Genomic DNA, 16,324 nt, shown 5'->3' with positions numbered 1-16,324 from the left:
AATTTACATCAATAAACACTTGGAAATAAATTTAATTACAAAAAATACAGTACCTCGTTGGCTGCTAGTAACGAAAAGAGGTTCTAATAATCACTTGCTTGAAGTTTTACACAAATTATCGAATACACTCAAATCTTTTGAGGAGCTGAAGACAACGTGCTCAAACACCCTCCCCTCTTGCATGTTCTGCCTTGTTTACGGTCCGTGTGCTCGCAACATCACAACAATCGTTCCGCTTTGCAACACAATTAACACAATACATTTACATTTTGCTCAGGATATTTTACAATCACACATTTTCTAATAATATTTTATAACTCTGCATCATTAACTTATTTATTAATATTTATTTATTTATGAAACAGATTTAAAGTATGAAAACTCTCAGAAACAGCTACAAATGTAAATAAGAGGAACCAAAAAAATCTCCCCGTCAGGGAGTCGAACCCTGGTCTTCCGCGTGACAGGCGGAGATACTGTCCACTATACTAACGAGGACTGCACTGGCCTGCGTTTTCTAAAGAACAACCAACGATCCAGGCGTATCCCTGCCACGCCATAACCACAGCGGTGCCATGTCATACGTTTGCCTTCTCATAATGCCGATATATTGATTATCTAAACCACACATACGACGGTAGTGTGGCCGAGGGGTCTAAGGCGCTGGACTTAGGCTCCAGTCTCTCAGGAGGCGTGGGTTCAAATCCCACCACTGCCATTTCAATTCCTGTAACGCACGTGTATCTTTCCTGACCAAAGCAGTAAGACCAAGCTTGGTCTTCATTTGGAATGCTTTGGAAAACCTGTGGAAATCAGGCCAAAACATTAGTTTTGGAGTTCTTTACGCTAGGAATGTGATCAAAAAGAACGCAACCAGGGCAGGGGTGAGGATGTGTGCAGCAGTCCGAATACAACACAAAATGAGTGACAGTGTAAATATGCCGCGTTCTATCAACCTATGTCATTTTGTACGTATGCAGATTACATAGGCTTTTGGTCTGGCTTTTGGTCTGACTTTTCCCACAAAGTTTTAAGGATGAAGGATCAATTATTCAATAAAGCAAAGGAAAGTTTTGTTTCATTGACTTGGTATGGCTAAAAGGTGGACATGTATATTTTTGTCAACCTGTCGTTTGAAGATCTGCACCCCTACCTTAGACACTCACACCAGTCGTATTTGTTCCTGTATTTGGATCACACCACAGTGATTGCATGTATCGCTGGTCGGCACGGAGCGACTTGCAGAGGGAAATAGCCTTTCGGGTAACATTGTGTGGAAACTCTAACCTCACCCTACACCAAGGAGTCAATAGATGACATGAGAAAAGAACCTGTGTTCGCTCTTGTTAGAGTTATATATTTTTCCCACGTCCATATTCCTGCAGCAGTTCCCTAAGACACAAAATTTCTCGCTCAAAGACTCCAATCAATGACCTTTGCAAACCACATTTCAGACTTTGTAAAACTGACATGGTATGGGTGCTTCGTGCATCCGTCAAAAAAGCAGCCAGGAAGAAAGTGTCTAGGTGGATTGTCAGCTTCCTGGTGGTCTAGTGGCTAGGATTCAGAGCTCTCATTGCTGTGGCCCGGGTTCGATTCCCCGTCAGGGAAGTACTGTCTACCCAGTCTGGGGGCAGTGAAATTGTGATTTATTTCCACAATTCTCATGTTTATGCTCACTGGATGCAAATCATTAACATTGACATTTTCAAAAAAGGTAACCGGGAATTTGTTCAACTGTTCTTCAGCGTGGAAGTCTGACCATATGGGTGTTCTTATCATGTCGTGAAACCAAAGATTGTAAGTGGAACCGAGCGGAAATCTTTCACATAAAACACGCAAGATAGCAGAGGATAGTTTCGATATAGCGACCTCTGGGTTATGGGTCCAGCACGCTCCCGCTGCGCCACTCTGCTAACTCTATTTGCAGTCCTAGTTGTATTAAGGCGTGGATTGAAATATCATCGCTTATGTTTTCCTGGTCAGAAACTTGTTTGTTTCCTGAGACAAAAATGATTTGTCCTTGTCAATTACTACTAAGGCACCCAAAAGTAGAGGCGTTTGTTTCTTCCAAAGAACTGGACTTCCAACAGTAGAGGTACCGTGGACTTAAAAAGATTAAATGCCGACAAATTTGTCATCAAAAATACGTTCACATGCCTTTTAATCTTCTACATACATTCTTGGTTTCAACTTAATCCGCAATACTGAATTTGAGTCACTAACTCTAATACACAATTTTTCCTTTTTGAAAACTTGTTATGCATCCTCATTTCGAGGAATGCTCAAACGGTAGTAAAGTACTACCATATCTGTAGGACTGTGCAGTATCTCCAGGTCCACGCATCACAATTTTCAGAGAGGAATACTGTGGTCACAGCTCAAGGTTGAACAATATGTTAACTAATGAAAATAAGAGGAACCAAAAAAATTTCCCCGTCAGGGAATCGAACCCTGGTCTTCCGCGTGACAGGCGGAGATACTGTCCACTATACTAACAAGGACTGCGCTGTCCAGTGTTTTGTAAAGAACAACCAACGATCCAGGCGTATCCCTGCCACGCCACAACCGCAGCGGTGCCATGTCATACGTTTGCCGTCTCATAATGCTGATAAAATTGATTCTCTAAACCTTATGTATGACGGTAGTGTGGCCGAGTGGTCTAAGGTGCTGGACTTAAGTACCAGTTTCTCAGGAGGCGTGGGGTCAAATCCCACCACTGCCATTTGTATTCCTGAAACACACTTGTATCTTTCCTGACCAAATCAGTAACACCAAGATTGGTCCTCATTTGGAAAACTTGTGGAAATCAGGCCAAAACATTAGTTTTGGAGTTCTTTACGCTAGGAATGTGATCAAAAAGAACACAACCAGGGCAGGGGTGAGGATGTGTGCAGCAGTCCAAATACAACACAAAATGAGTGACAGTGTAAATGCCGACAAATTTGTCAGCAAAAATAAGTTCAAATGCCTTCTAATCTTTTACATACATTCTTGGTTTCAACTTAATCCGTAATACTGAATTTGAGTCACTGACTCTAATACACAATTTTTCCTTTTTGAAGACTTGTTGTGCATCCTGATTTCGAGGAATGCTCAAACAGTAGTAAAGTACTACCATATCCGTAGGACTGTGCAGTATCTCCAGGTCCACGCATCACAATTTTCAGAGAGGAATACTTTGGTCACTGCGCAAAAAAACCCGCCGGATCTTCGGGCTTGCGCTTCCGGCGCAGTGCGGCCCGCGCGCCGCACTTTCCCCTGTGCCGCATCACCCGCGATCTTCCCACCGCGTCGGTTTTCGCGGAGACGCACGCGCGACGCCGGACTCGTACCCGCCCTCGCATGCAAATTAGCCATGTGCTCGGTGTGTCGCCTCCAGGGAGGCCGCGGCCACCGCACGGCGGTATAGCTCACCTAGTAGCGAGGAGCGCGGAGCAGTCCGACCTGTGACGGCGAGCGTTCGCGTCCCGGCCTCGTCACGATTAATCCACGCCAACATATAAGACAATAAACAAAAACAAAACTCATTCACGATTTTATAGACATATTTAAATATTTATGTGTATATTGACTTATTAGTATATAAATAACTGTAATTATATGATAACTTCATGATTTATGGACAGATTTAAATAAACATATGTGTATTGGCCTATTAGTATATAAATTAGTGTAGTTTTTAAACTTATTAGTATATAAATAACTGTAGTTTCTTTTGAGTATAATAACTGCATTTAAAGAAAGCAATGCAAACAATCATTACAATTTCCACACCACCATAAAAGTAAACTGTACAATGCAAAAGTCATGTAGAAAGTATATACAGGGTATTTTTTACAGTAAACATATAAGACAAGATGCAATAAAACTATACAATGCAAAAGTCATGTACAAAGTATTGTATTCCAGAAGTATTTTTGAAAGGGACAATGCAAAAAACAGAGGGTCATAAGGTTACAGAGGTGGTTTTGGTAAAATCTTCCGCAGCAACAACATTGAATGGGCGTATGGGTTGGGCACAGGGGTCTGTGAGTTGGGCACAGGAACAGCAGGTGGCTGGGTTGCTCTTGTGTGCTGGGCCTGCCTCTGTGGGTGACAAGATGAAACAATCAGTAAAGAAGTTGAGGTAGTGCAGGTAAAAGGATGAGGGCAACAATCATAAACACACACTAGTACCTGTCTTTTGGGTGTCCTGGCTCCTCTTCTCAGCCAACCACTCCTCCACCGAACGCCCCTTCGAACCGTGCGCAAAAGGTCTCGTTTCTGTAGCGACTGTGGCCATATTCTTTCTTCTTTCGTTGCCCACGGAGTTTGCACTTGAATGTCTCGGTTCGCTTGGGAGCGGCATCCATAATACCACCTAGGCTAAGTGCCTTCTTTTTCTGATACCAGGCTGTTGAGTGTGGTATCCTGGGAAGAGGAGGAGCAGCAGCCGCAGAGGATGATAATGATGGAGGAGCAGGAGCAGCAGCAGCAGCAGAGGATGATGGAGGAGGAGGAGGAGCAGCAGAGGATGATGACGATGGAGGAGCAGCAGCAGCAGCAACAACAGCACGGTAGAGTTCTGGCACCACAGGCCCCCTTCGTGTGCAAGCCAGGCCAGATGTGTCAGCTGGGTGCTGAAAGTTGTGCGCGTCATGGGGTTGTGCGACATCTACCATCAGTTCCCTGGCTGCAGGAAGGGACTGTGTCGTCGTTGCTGCTGCACTTTGTGCTGGCACCGTCGCAACAACAGCAGCAGTGGCCATGTCCTTACACCGCTTGTTGAACCTGGGTGTGTTTGTATATATGTATTAGCATTTCCACCGATAATCAGCACTGTGTTACGAAGCATACATAGTATTATTACACAAGCGTTACCATTGAGTGAGCGTGCGGTGGTCGACCTCCATGAGGCGAATGCTGCAGCCAGCAGCTTTGATGACCCGGTTGCTGGACAGGTTCTCGCGAATGCGCGTGTAGTCCCGCATGATCAGTGACCATCGGCTCTGCCGGAACCCCGAAATGCGGTGCTCTTGGCTGTGGTGGCTCAACAGCTGAATGAAGACGGCCTCCATCAACCTGCTTCTGTCCGGGGAGTGCGCAACCTCGGTGCCCCGCCCGATGCACAAACTAAATGGAAAGAACACCAACATCACACACGTTGAAAATAAATTGTCTTGCAAAGGACACAATGAAATTGTGAAATTATTTTGCGTACATACCGTTTTACACTGGCCACCCCTTCCAAGTTGTGTTGCCTGGAGACCTGGAAGCGTCCGTTGTTCAGCTTGGGAGCGTGGCGGGGGGGAAGGCTGAGAGGCGCTTTGTCTCCGTCCGTCAGCTTTTGCCAAAGTTCTATTATATGCCTCTCCTGCCGAGGCGGCACAAACATTTGGCGCCGCAGCGCAACCAGGGCGGTGGCCAAGCGACAGACATGCTGGTATCCGCCGTTCCCGTCTGGACCTAACATTCTGTGTCAAAAAACAGATCTTTATATTACTCAGAGTCAAAATTGTCAGGTAAGTCAGGAGAAAGATGACACTTCTTCTTCTTCCTTCTCTTCTGCTGGCTCATCGTCGGGACGCCGAGTCATGGAGGAATGGCGGTCACCCGTATACTGCTCGATTCCCACTGGCTCGTCATCGTAACCCTCATCATCCTCGAGTTGGTCTTCGTCCTCCATGTCATCTGAGACAGGCTGGTCCGGATCATCCACAATGTGGGACTGCAGCACGACGCCAGTCTGGGCATACAGATACTGGAGGCCAATAACCTCTCCTGGACACAATTAAACATCGAATGAGACAGGGATGGACTTTTATGGCCACCGCAGCAGCAGCAAAGCTCCCCCCCGCTACCTGTGTACTTGCTCGCCGGGGTGTAATTGTCAACCAGCGTGAGACCCATGCGCTCTTGTGTCAGCTGCGCGAGCGCGTCTTGCAGGCCGGCGTCGTAACACTGCACCGTGACATCATCGGTCCCTTTTACCGCCGCTCTTCCTCGGCCCTCGTTCCACCTACACAGACCCTCCAGAAGGTAAACCTGGAAATGGAGCGCGTTGGCCGACGTACCTGTGGCATCGTAAAGAAGAAAGGTGTTAGACACGTACGTCTGCAAAAGTGGCCCAAATGGCTTATCAAAAACAGTCGTTTACCTGGAATGAAACGGGACAAGTGCAGGTGGAAGCTCTCCAGAGAAGTGGAGCCCCTTGCACAGCGGAAGACGGGAAGAGCCACCCCTCCTCTGGTCACTGTGGAAGTTCTTGTATAAAGCGCCACGCCAGGCGGGTCCTGGATGCAGCCCAAGTGGCGTCGCTGAGTGCTCCAAATCTCCTTCATCCTGCCTTGGTCAAAAAGCTTGACGCCCAAGGTGTCTTTGGCATCCCACAGGTGATCCAGCACCTCCTGGACAAGACGCGTGGTCTCCTCCACTCCTCTGGTGCGCCGGCGGCAGTGACGGTGCAGCTCCTTGCGCGACGGCTCGACGTGGGCGTTCCCGCCCCGCTCCGCCCGCTTAGCCTCGCGCAGGCGGCTCATGTCCCCTTCGTCCCACTCAAACATGGCAAACGAGAGTCTGTTCATGAATTTGCCATACAGCGTGTGGGTCTCTGTGGAAACGCCCCTGGCAAAGCGGCGCATGAGGTGCCACGCGTCCAGGCGCACCACCAGCCTGTCCCACTCGCCGAACGTAGCCGCCACCTAATGACACAGACCCGCGTTATGCCCGACAGGCCATAATTTGAAGACTACCACACAACAGATCAAAACCTCACCTTAGGCTGTCCGGCGGCGGAGCAGCAGCAGTCACGGTCCACGTAGAGCACGTGAGGAGGGTCTCGCCCGGCCTCTCGGTAGCGGCGCATGAGTCCCTGGGCCATGGCCAGCAGACCGCCCCCCTCTGCCGCCGTCAGCACCGACATTAGCACCTGGCCCAGCTCGTTGCCGACGTTGGTGACCCAGGCAGCCGTTCCCGCGGCTTCACCTGCCAGCTTCTTGGTCATCTAGGAAACACAAAAGACGTAAGGCACTTGATGTGATCGTAGTTGGTGCCATTTCTACGATGAATTGATTAACGTGGACCCCAACTTAAACAAGTTAAAAAACTTATCCGGGTGTTACCATTTAGTGGTCAATTGAACGGAATATGTACTGAACTGTGCAATCTACTAATAAAAGTATCAATCAATCAATTCTCGGACGTACCTTCTTGGTGGAGTCCATTTTCAGGATACTTCCGAAAGTAGACGTAATCCTGGCCTTCGGGTGCTCCATGAGAGGAAGAACCTCCCTCACGTACACCGACAGCAGCGAGGAAACGCTAGGCAGCGGGCGCATGGGCGGGATACAGGCCCTCGGCAGCGGGAAGGAGCTGACGGAGCGAAAGCGAGCCATCACCTCCAGGTAGCCGAGTGCCCGAGTCTGCCACTCTCGTGAGTGCTCCTCTACCAAGTAGGAGAGAAGCCGAGTGGCACTGTTACCCAGCGTGCGAGCCTGCATTTGCCGTATGACCTTCTTGTCACAAGATAACCTGTTAAACGGGATAGGAACATACGGTCACACAGATTCCAGACTAATGCATCACACATCCTCGCCTCTTTAAATGACTCACCTGTAGGTGAGGATCGCCGGGAACTCTGCCTGTTTTGCCGTGCTCAGCTGCCCGATGATGTTGCTGGCCCAAGCGGCATACTTCTTGTGGCACGCGTGGCACTCCAGATACTCTGTGGCCATGTAGTACCAGTCACTTAAGTCCAAGACCTTTCTCAGGGTCTTGTACAGTCCAAAACCCGTCAGCTTGTGCTTGCATTTTGGGCACTCCAGTTTGCAGCCCCAAAGCTTGTACGGGCACCACAGGAAAAAGCGCGAGAGGAAAAAGACGGCGGACGAAGCAGGGGGCTGCGTGTAATACGGCAATTTCTTAGGAGGTTGCCACCACAGTTGCAGCCCAGACTTGAGAACCGCTTTCCCCTTGGGACCTCGGAAAAAAAGCGCACGGCCCACCCAGTCGTGCTGTTCTTCCGGCAGCGTCTGTCGCCAGGACTTGGGCAGCAACTGTGACAAAAAGGACACCAAATAAACACGTTGGCTGGAACAACCGCTACCGTCACGGCGCGTTCGCAATGCGCTCGTACCTCGGCACCTGAAGTCAGGGGCGACGCAGCAGCATCATGTCCGGCGATAGGAGCGGTAAGGCGGGAAGGGCCTGCTTCCAGCGGCGTCCTCATTGTCTGCGAGGTAGTAGAAGCTGTCGGCACATTTCAGCCAGCTCACTTCAGTTCAGATTAGCGTATATCTTGGAGAAAGAACAATGATGAAAACTCACGCTGAGATTCCACCTCCATGGCCGCTTCAACGAGCATTGCATCAGTGGGCTCCTCTTCACCTGTAAACAAAGTCATACAAACCTGGGAAGAGCATTTACCTGAGGCGTCACGTCCGGCCGCGGCGGTCTGCGTTTGTGCATTCTTGTCACGCTTCAACACGTAACGCTGGAAGGCATACATGGTGGAACCCGGTTTGGTTTGCTTGCCTCGTAGCTATTGCAAGTAGCTGCATAGACACAACACATATGTTACAGGTACAATGGAAGGTATTCCACTATCAATCAAATCAAACTTACGATTGATCATCGCCGTTGGGGGATTCATACAGTGCGGAGTATGTCCTTTGGGCATGAGCCCCAAAACCCACTGCTCTGCCATCCAGCTCCCTGAAGGGCATCTCCCCCATGCGCACGGCCTGAGAGCGAAGGGCGGCGACCATGTCTGGAAAGAGCTGTGCGTAAGACGCCAGTGCGGTTTTGTTGACCGCGAGAGGTGACCGGGAAGTGTCTCCGCTGTCACGCTCCTTTTGGTGCAACACCACGATGCTACAGGCGTACCCCACGTCATTCCCCAGGAGCCACTTGAAGGTTTGACCCCGGTACTGCCCAAACTGGAGCTTGCTCTCACTGAGCACCAGCTTGGGGCATCCGGGGTCTCCTCCAGACTTGTAGTATAGTAGCAGTACAACAATAGTAGTAGTAGTAGTAGTAGTAGTAATTGTATTGTTGTTGTTGTAGTAGTAGTAGTAGTAGTAGTAGTAGTAGTAGTAGTAGTAGCAGCACTTGCAGCAGTGCTAGCAATTGTATTTTTTGTAGTAGTACATGTAGTAGAAGCAGTACTTGTAGTAGTAGTAGTAGTAGTAGTAGTAGTATTTGTTATTGTAGTAGTACAGTAGCAGTCATACAGTAGCAGTACTACTAGCAACAACAACAACAACAGTAGTAGTAGTAGTAGTAGTAGTAGTAGTAGTAGTATATTAGGGAAAAAAAAAAGTTTGATGGGGATGGCGGCCATTTTAGCTTAGGATTTCTTTTGTTCTCCAAACAAACAAACAAAGTCATACTGTTCCTGCGCCGATTTAATCACAAATAACACGTCTGTTACATTTAACACGTTTGTTTAGTTACACACACACACACACACACACACACAATTAAACGTGTTTTTTTTCGTTTGTTTGTTGTTGGTGTTGTTTAAATGTATTAAATTGCATACAACACACTCCCAACAAGCTGCTTGATGTCTCCCTTCCCATTGCTAAAAAGTTACACCACAACAGTAACTTTACAAAGTTAAAACATACAGTACTTGCACACACACGATTAAAACATGTTTTATTTGCGGTAATTGTTTAAATGTGTCGAATACCTGTCCGTTTGCACCACCCCCTCTTCTCCTCCTCATGTTAAAAGTGTTAGAACGCACACCACAACGTTAACGCTATTAATGTAAAAAGCCCAATACTTTCACACACTGAACGTTAACATTTTAAAGTAAAAACTTACCGTCGTCTTTGTCTGAATTTGAAGAGCCGCGTATATTCCTATCGAAGTGAAGAGGTGAAACAGACGCGCACATCTAAGGGCGGATTCCACCCTTCTTTATGGGGCGGAGTCTAGAGGGACGGGACCAATCACTGCGTTTCTAAGCTTTTCCCACTTGGCTCAGTGAAAGCCAATCAGATGGCTCAAATTTAGAAAATGGAACAGAGACCATTCATCTCCGGGAGGCGCTCAAGGTTGAGCAATATGTTAACTAATGAAAATAAGAGGAACCAAAACAATCTCCCCGTCAGGGAATCGAACCCTGGTCTTCCGCGTGACAGGCGGAGATACTGTCCACTATACTAACGAGGACTGCACTGTCCAGCGTTGTCTAAAGAACAACCAACGATCGAGGCGTATCCCTGCCACGCCACAACCACAGCGGTGCCATGTCATAATGCAGATAAATTGATACTCTAAACCTTAAGTATGACGGTAGTGTGGCCGAGTGGTCTAAGGTGCTGGACTTAGGCTCCAGTCTCTCAGGAGGCGTGGGTTCAAATCCCACCATTGCCATTTCTATCCCTGTAACACACTTGTATCTTTCCTGACTAAAGCAGTAAGACCAAGCTTGGTCCTCATTTGGAATGCTTTGGAAAACTTGTGGAAATCAGGCCAAAACATTAGCTTTGGAGTTCTTTACGCTAGAAATGTGATCAAAAAGAAATCAACCAGGGCAGGGGTGAAGGTGGACATGTATGTTTTTGTCAACCTGTCGTTTGAAGATCTGCGCCCCTACCTTACACACTCAGGCCATATGTATTTTTTCCTGTATTCGGATCACACCACAGTGATAGCATGTATCGCTGGTCGGCACGGAGCGACTTGCAGGAGGGAGATGGCCTGTCTGGTGACATTGTGTGCAAACTCCAAACTCACCCTCAACACCGACTACACCAAGGAATCATTAAAAGGACATGAGAAATGAACGTCGGTTTGCTCTTGTTAGAGTTGTATACTTTTTCCACGTCCATATTCCTGCAGCAGTTTCTTAAGACACAAGAGTTCCCGCTCAAAGACTTCAACCTATGACCTTTGCAAACCACATTTCAGACTTTGTACAACTGACATGGTGCTTATGCATCCGTGAAAAAAGCAGGCAGGAGGCAAGTGTCTAGGAATGTTGTCAGCTCCTTGGTGGTCTAGTGGCTATGATTCGGCGCCCTCACCGCCGTAACCCAGGTTCGATTCCGGTTCAGGGAAGCACTGTCTAACCAGTATGAGCGCAGTCAATTTGTGATTTATGTCCACAATTCTCATATTTATGCTCATTGGATGCAAATCATTAACATTGACATTTTGTAAGAAGGTAACCGGAAATTTGTTAGGCTGTTCTTCAGCGTGGAAGTCTGAACAATGGGTGTTCTTAACATGTAGTGAAACCGAAGAGTGTAAGTGGGACCGGACAAATATCTTTCACATAAAACACGCAAGATAGCAGAGGATAGTTTCGATCTATCGACCTCTGGGTTATGGGCCCAGCACTCTCCCGCTGCGCCACTCTGCTAACTGTATTAACAGTCCCGGCTTTATGGAGGCGTGGATTGAAATACCATCGCTTATAATTTCCTGGTGAGAAACTTGCTTGTTTTCTGAGACGAAAAAAATTTGTGCTTGTCAAATAGTACTAAGGCACCCCAAAGTAGAGGCGTTTGTTTCTTCCGCAGAACTGGACTTCCAACAGTCGAGGTAAAGACACTGTTTTTGAAAACTTTTCATGCATCCTGATTTCGAGGAATGCAACAAACGGTAGTAAAGTACTACCATATCTGTAGGACCGTGCAGTATATCCAGGTCCACGCGTCACAATTTTCAGAGGGATACCGTGGTCACTGCTCAAGGTTGAACAATATATTAACCAGAGGTGGGTAGAGTAGCCAGAAATTGTACTCAAGTAAGAGTACTGTTACTTTAGAGATGTATTACTCAACTAAAAGTAAGGATTAGTCACCCAAATATTTACTTGAGTAAAAGTAAAAAGTATGTTGTGAAAAAACTACTCAAGTACTGAGTAACTGATGAGTAACCTGTTCGTTTAATAATTACGGCAACAAGTAATGCACAAAAACATAAAAATAGCAATGAACAAATTCAGAGTCAGGAATATCTCTTAAGCAACTAAAACAATAATATATATTTAATAATAATACATTAAAATAAAAGAAATAAGGCAGATTGAGCCACAATAACCTAACAGCACAATAGGCTATGTAGGCATTGATTGATTGATTGATTAAAACTTGTATTAGTAGATTGCACAGTACAGTACATATTCCCTACAATTGACCACTAAATGGTAACACCCCAATAAGTTTTAACGTTAATCAATTACTTAATAAATGACCAAGTTGAGGTGATCTACCTCATATATACATACACACACATATCATATATATATATATATATATATATATATATTCACAGTATATAATTTATAGTTTTTTATTTTGCCGTTTTTGTTTAAATGTTAAAGGTGTTTTAATGAATATACATGCATGTTTAACATATAGATTCCTATCTTTCATGAAGACAAGAAAATAAGTTGGTGTATTACCTGATTCTGATGACTTGCATTGATTGGAATCAGACAGTATAGTGCTGATAATGTCCACATTTTCAAATGGAGGAGAAAAAAAGTTCCTCTTTTCTGTCTAACACCACATGAAAGTCGTTTGTATTTGGCATCTTATTTGTCCAGCTTCGTTTTTATACACTTTACAAGAAATACATTGGCGGCAAACTCACATAATCTTCACATAAAACAAAGAACAACAACAAGAAAAGAAAAAAAACACTCATTTGCTCGCTTGTTTGCGCTGGCTTTCGGAGACTCTTATTTTGTTAGCGCATGCTCGATGGAGCGGCGCTTTTATTTTGAAGACAGGAACTGTGCGATCAGTCTTTAGGCTTTTGACGGGAAGTACGGTTGAAATAAAAAGTGTCTTTTTTACTTTACACTTTTGATTGATTGGTTGAAACTTTTATTAGTAGATTGCACAGTACAGTACATATTCCGTACAATTGACCACTAAATGGTAACACCCCAATAAGTTTTTCAACTTTTTAGGTCGGATTTGACGTGTGACGGTCACGTGACCGCCTGGTTTTGTTTGATTGGTCCAACGTTACCAGTGACTGCATTTGATTGGTGAAACGCAGGCATGCGTAGTTCCTACTTTGAATGCGTGTCTGACAAAATCAAAACAAACAAAACGTGCATTAACAGATCGATGAAAAAAAAGTAGCGAGTAACGAGCTGATTGTAGATAAATGGAGCGGAGTAAAAGTAGCGTTTCTTCTCTATAAATATACTCAAGTAAAAGTAAAAGTATGTTGCATAAAAACTACTCGTAGAAGTACAATTTATCCCAAAAGTTACTCAAGTAAATGTAACGGAGTAAATGTAGCGCGTTACTACCCACCTCTGATATTAACTGATGAAAATAAGAGGAACCAAAAAAATATCTCCCCGTCAGGGAATCGAACCCTGGTCATCCACATGACAGGCGGAGATACCGTCCACTATACTAAAGAGGACTGCGCTAACCTACGATTTTTAAAGAACAAATAACGATCCAGGCTTATCCCTGCCACGCCACAACCACAGCGGTGCCATGTCATACGTTTACGGTCTCATAATGCCGATAAATTGATTCTCTTAAACTTGTAAATGACATTTGTGTGGCCAAGGGGTCTAAGGCGCTAGATTGAAGTTCCAGTCTCTCAGGAGGCGTGGGTTCAAATCCCACCACAGTCTTTTAAATTCTTGTAACACACTTGTATCTTTCCTGACCAAAGCAGTAAGACCTCATTTTTTGAGGTCTTTGGAGTTCTTTACACTAGGAATGTGATCAAAAAGAACGCAACCAGGGCAGGGTTGAGGATTAGTTCAGCAGTCCAAATACAACACAAAATGAGTGAGAGTGTAAATATGCCGTGTTCTATCAACCTATGTCATTTTGTACGTATGCAGATTACAAAGGCTTTTGGTCTGACTTTTCCCACACAGTTTTAAGGATGAAGGATCAATTATTCAATAAAGCAAAGGAAAGTTTTGTTTCATTGACTTGGTATGGCTAAAAGGTGGACATGTATGTTTTTGTCAACCTGTCGTTTGAAGATCTGCGCCCCTACCTTTGACACCCAGGCCAGTTGTATTTTTTCCCGTATTCAGATCACACCACAGTGATAGCATGTATCGCTGGTCGGCAAGGAGCGACTTGCAGGAGGGAAATGGCCTTTCTTGTGACATTGAGTGGAAACTCCAACCTCACCCTCAACGCGGACTACACCAAGGAGTCAATAGAGGACATGAGAAAAGAACGTATGTTTGCTCTTGTTAGAGTTGTATACTTTTTCAACGTCCAAGTCCATATTTCTGCAGCAGTTTCCTAAGACACAAAAGTTCTCGTTTAAAAACTTCAACCAATGACCTTTGCAAACCACATTTCAGACTTTGTACAACTGACATGGTGCTTATGCATCCGTGAAAAAAGCAGGCAGGAGGCAAGTGTCTAGGAATGTTGTCAGCTCCTTGGTGGTCTAGTGGCTATGATTCGGCGCACTCACCGCCGTAACCCAGGTTCGATTCCGGTTCAGGGAAGCACTGTCTAACCAGTATGAGCGCAGTCAATTTGTGATTTATGTCCACAATTCTCATATTTATGCTCATTGGATGCAAATCATTAACATTGACATTTTGTAAGAAGGTAACCGGAAATTTGTTAGGCTGTTCTTCAGCGTGGAAGTCTGAACAATGGGTGTTCTTAACATGTAGTGAAACCGAAGAGTGTAAGTGGGACCGGACAAATATCTTTCACATAAAACACGCAAGATAGCAGAGGATAGTTTCGATCTATCGACCTCTGGGTTATGGGCCCAGCACGCTCCCGCTGCGCCACTCTGCTAACTGTATTAACAGTCCCGGCTTTATGGAGGCGTGGATTGAAATACCATCGCTTATAATTTCCTGGTGAGAAACTTGCTTGTTTTCTGAGACGAAAAAAATTTGTGCTTGTCAAATAGTACTAAGGCACCCCAAAGTAGAGGCGTTTGTTTCTTCCGCAGAACTGGACTTCCAACAGTCGAGGTAAAGACACTGTTTTTGAAAACTTTTCATGCATCCTGATTTCGAGGAATGCAACAAACGGTAGTAAAGTACTACCATATCTGTAGGACCGTGCAGTATATCCAGGTCCACGCGTCACAATTTTCAGAGGGATACCGTGGTCACTGCTCAAGGTTGAACAATATATTAACCAGAGGTGGGTAGAGTAGCCAGAAATTGTACTCAAGTAAGAGTACTGTTACTTTAGAGATGTATTACTCAACTAAAAGTAAGGATTAGTCACCCAAATATTTACTTGAGTAAAAGTAAAAAGTATGTTGTGAAAAAACTACTCAAGTACTGAGTAACTGATGAGTAACCTGTTCGTTTAATAATTACGGCAACAAGTAATGCACAAAAACATAAAAATAGCAATGAACAAATTCAGAGTCAGGAATATCTCTTAAGCAACTAAAACAATAATATATATTTAATAATAATACATTAAAATAAAAGAAATAAGGCAGATTGAGCCACAATAACCTAACAGCACAATAGGCTATGTAGGCATTGATTGATTGATTGATTAAAACTTGTATTAGTAGATTGCACAGTACAGTACATATTCCCTACAATTGACCACTAAATGGTAACACCCCAATAAGTTTTAACGTTAATCAATTACTTAATAAATGACCAAGTTGAGGTGATCTACCTCATATATACATACACACACATATCATATATATATATATATATATATATATATATATATATTCACAGTATATAATTTATAGTTTTTTATTTTGCCTTTTTTGTTTAAATGTTAAAGGTGTTTTAATGAATATACATGCATGTTTAACATATAGATTCCTATCTTTCATGAAGACAAGAAAATAAGTTGGTGTATTACCTGATTCTGATGACTTGCATTGATTGGAATCAGACAGTATAGTGCTGATAATGTCCACATTTTCAAATGGAGGAGAAAAAAAGTTCCTCTTTTCTGTCTAACACCACATGAAAGTCGTTTGTATTTGGCATCTTATTTGTCCAGCTTCGTTTTTATACACTTTACAAGAAATACATTGGCGGCAAACTCACATAATCTTCACATAAAACAAAGAACAACAACAAGAAAAGAAAAAAAACACTCATTTGCTCGCTTGTTTGCGCTGGCTTTCGGAGACTCTTATTTTGTTAGCGCATGCTCGATGGAGCGGCGCTTTTATTTTGAAGACAGGAACTGTGCGATCAGTCTTTAGGCTTTTGACGGGAAGTACGGTTGAAATAAAAAGTGTCTTTTTTACTTTACACTTTTGATTGATTGGTTGAAACTTTTATTAGTAGATTGCACAGTACAGTACATATTCCGTACAATTGACCACTAAATGGTAACACCCCAATAAGTTTTTCAACTTTTTA

The 16,324-nt window shown here is 44.6% G+C and overlaps 1 protein-coding gene and 5 non-coding genes across 8 annotated transcripts; 2 read left to right on the top strand and 4 right to left on the bottom strand.

Moving 5' to 3' along the window:
* Positions 1-426: 426 nt before the first annotated feature.
* Positions 427-498, bottom strand: trnad-guc (transfer RNA aspartic acid (anticodon GUC)). Its single transcript has one exon. It is a non-coding gene; the product is annotated as a tRNA-Asp (tRNA).
* A 138-nt stretch (positions 499-636) lies between these two features.
* Positions 637-718, top strand: trnal-uag (transfer RNA leucine (anticodon UAG)). The gene has a single exon. It is a non-coding gene; the product is annotated as a tRNA-Leu (tRNA).
* A 1,714-nt stretch (positions 719-2,432) lies between these two features.
* Positions 2,433-2,504, bottom strand: trnad-guc (transfer RNA aspartic acid (anticodon GUC)). The gene has a single exon. It is a non-coding gene; the product is annotated as a tRNA-Asp (tRNA).
* A 1,187-nt stretch (positions 2,505-3,691) lies between these two features.
* LOC133544308 (uncharacterized) lies at positions 3,692-9,884 on the bottom strand. 3 transcript variants are annotated; one of them, XM_061889509.1, is made up of 14 exons: positions 9,814-9,884; positions 8,605-8,749; positions 8,308-8,534; positions 8,117-8,229; positions 7,594-8,036; positions 7,188-7,512; positions 6,758-6,985; positions 6,140-6,683; positions 5,844-6,056; positions 5,596-5,763; positions 5,208-5,456; positions 4,864-5,115; positions 4,180-4,773; positions 3,692-4,089 (listed from the first exon to the last, which is right to left on the bottom strand). In XM_061889509.1, exons 3-11 carry the CDS (start codon positions 8,486-8,488, stop codon positions 5,449-5,451), a joined length of 2,223 nt encoding a protein of 740 aa, XP_061745493.1. In that variant the 5' UTR covers positions 8,489-8,534; positions 8,605-8,749; positions 9,814-9,884; the 3' UTR covers positions 3,692-4,089; positions 4,180-4,773; positions 4,864-5,115; positions 5,208-5,448. The 3 variants fall into 3 exon arrangements, with proteins under 3 accessions (XP_061745493.1, XP_061745491.1, XP_061745492.1); XM_061889507.1 differs by having other exon boundaries at positions 5,208-5,763; XM_061889508.1 differs by lacking the exon at positions 9,814-9,884 and having other exon boundaries at positions 5,208-5,763; positions 8,605-8,867.
* Positions 9,885-10,092: 208 nt separating this feature from the next.
* On the bottom strand, positions 10,093-10,164 carry trnad-guc (transfer RNA aspartic acid (anticodon GUC)). The gene has a single exon. It is a non-coding gene; the product is annotated as a tRNA-Asp (tRNA).
* A 122-nt stretch (positions 10,165-10,286) lies between these two features.
* Positions 10,287-10,368, top strand: trnal-uag (transfer RNA leucine (anticodon UAG)). Its single transcript has one exon. It is a non-coding gene; the product is annotated as a tRNA-Leu (tRNA).
* Positions 10,369-16,324: the final 5,956 nt, after the last annotated feature.

Source organism: Nerophis ophidion, linkage group LG27, assembly GCF_033978795.1.
Source record: "Nerophis ophidion isolate RoL-2023_Sa linkage group LG27, RoL_Noph_v1.0, whole genome shotgun sequence".
Classification (NCBI taxonomy): domain Eukaryota; kingdom Metazoa; phylum Chordata; class Actinopteri; order Syngnathiformes; family Syngnathidae; genus Nerophis; species Nerophis ophidion.
This window is presented reverse-complemented; position numbering and strand designations above follow the sequence as displayed.

Excerpts from the sequence above, each read along its gene's own strand:
- LOC133544308 (XM_061889507.1), bottom strand. The coding sequence starts at position 8,488 with ATGTATGCCTTCCAGCGTTACGTGTTGAAGCGTGACAAGAATGCACAA. Across the intron at positions 6,684-6,757 it reads CCGCCGCCGGACAGCCTAAG|GTGGCGGCTACGTTCGGCGA; the intron begins GTGAGGTTTTGA and ends CTGTGTCATTAG. Across the intron at positions 5,764-5,843 it reads CCCGGCGAGCAAGTACACAG|GAGAGGTTATTGGCCTCCAG; the intron begins GTAGCGGGGGGG and ends AATTGTGTCCAG.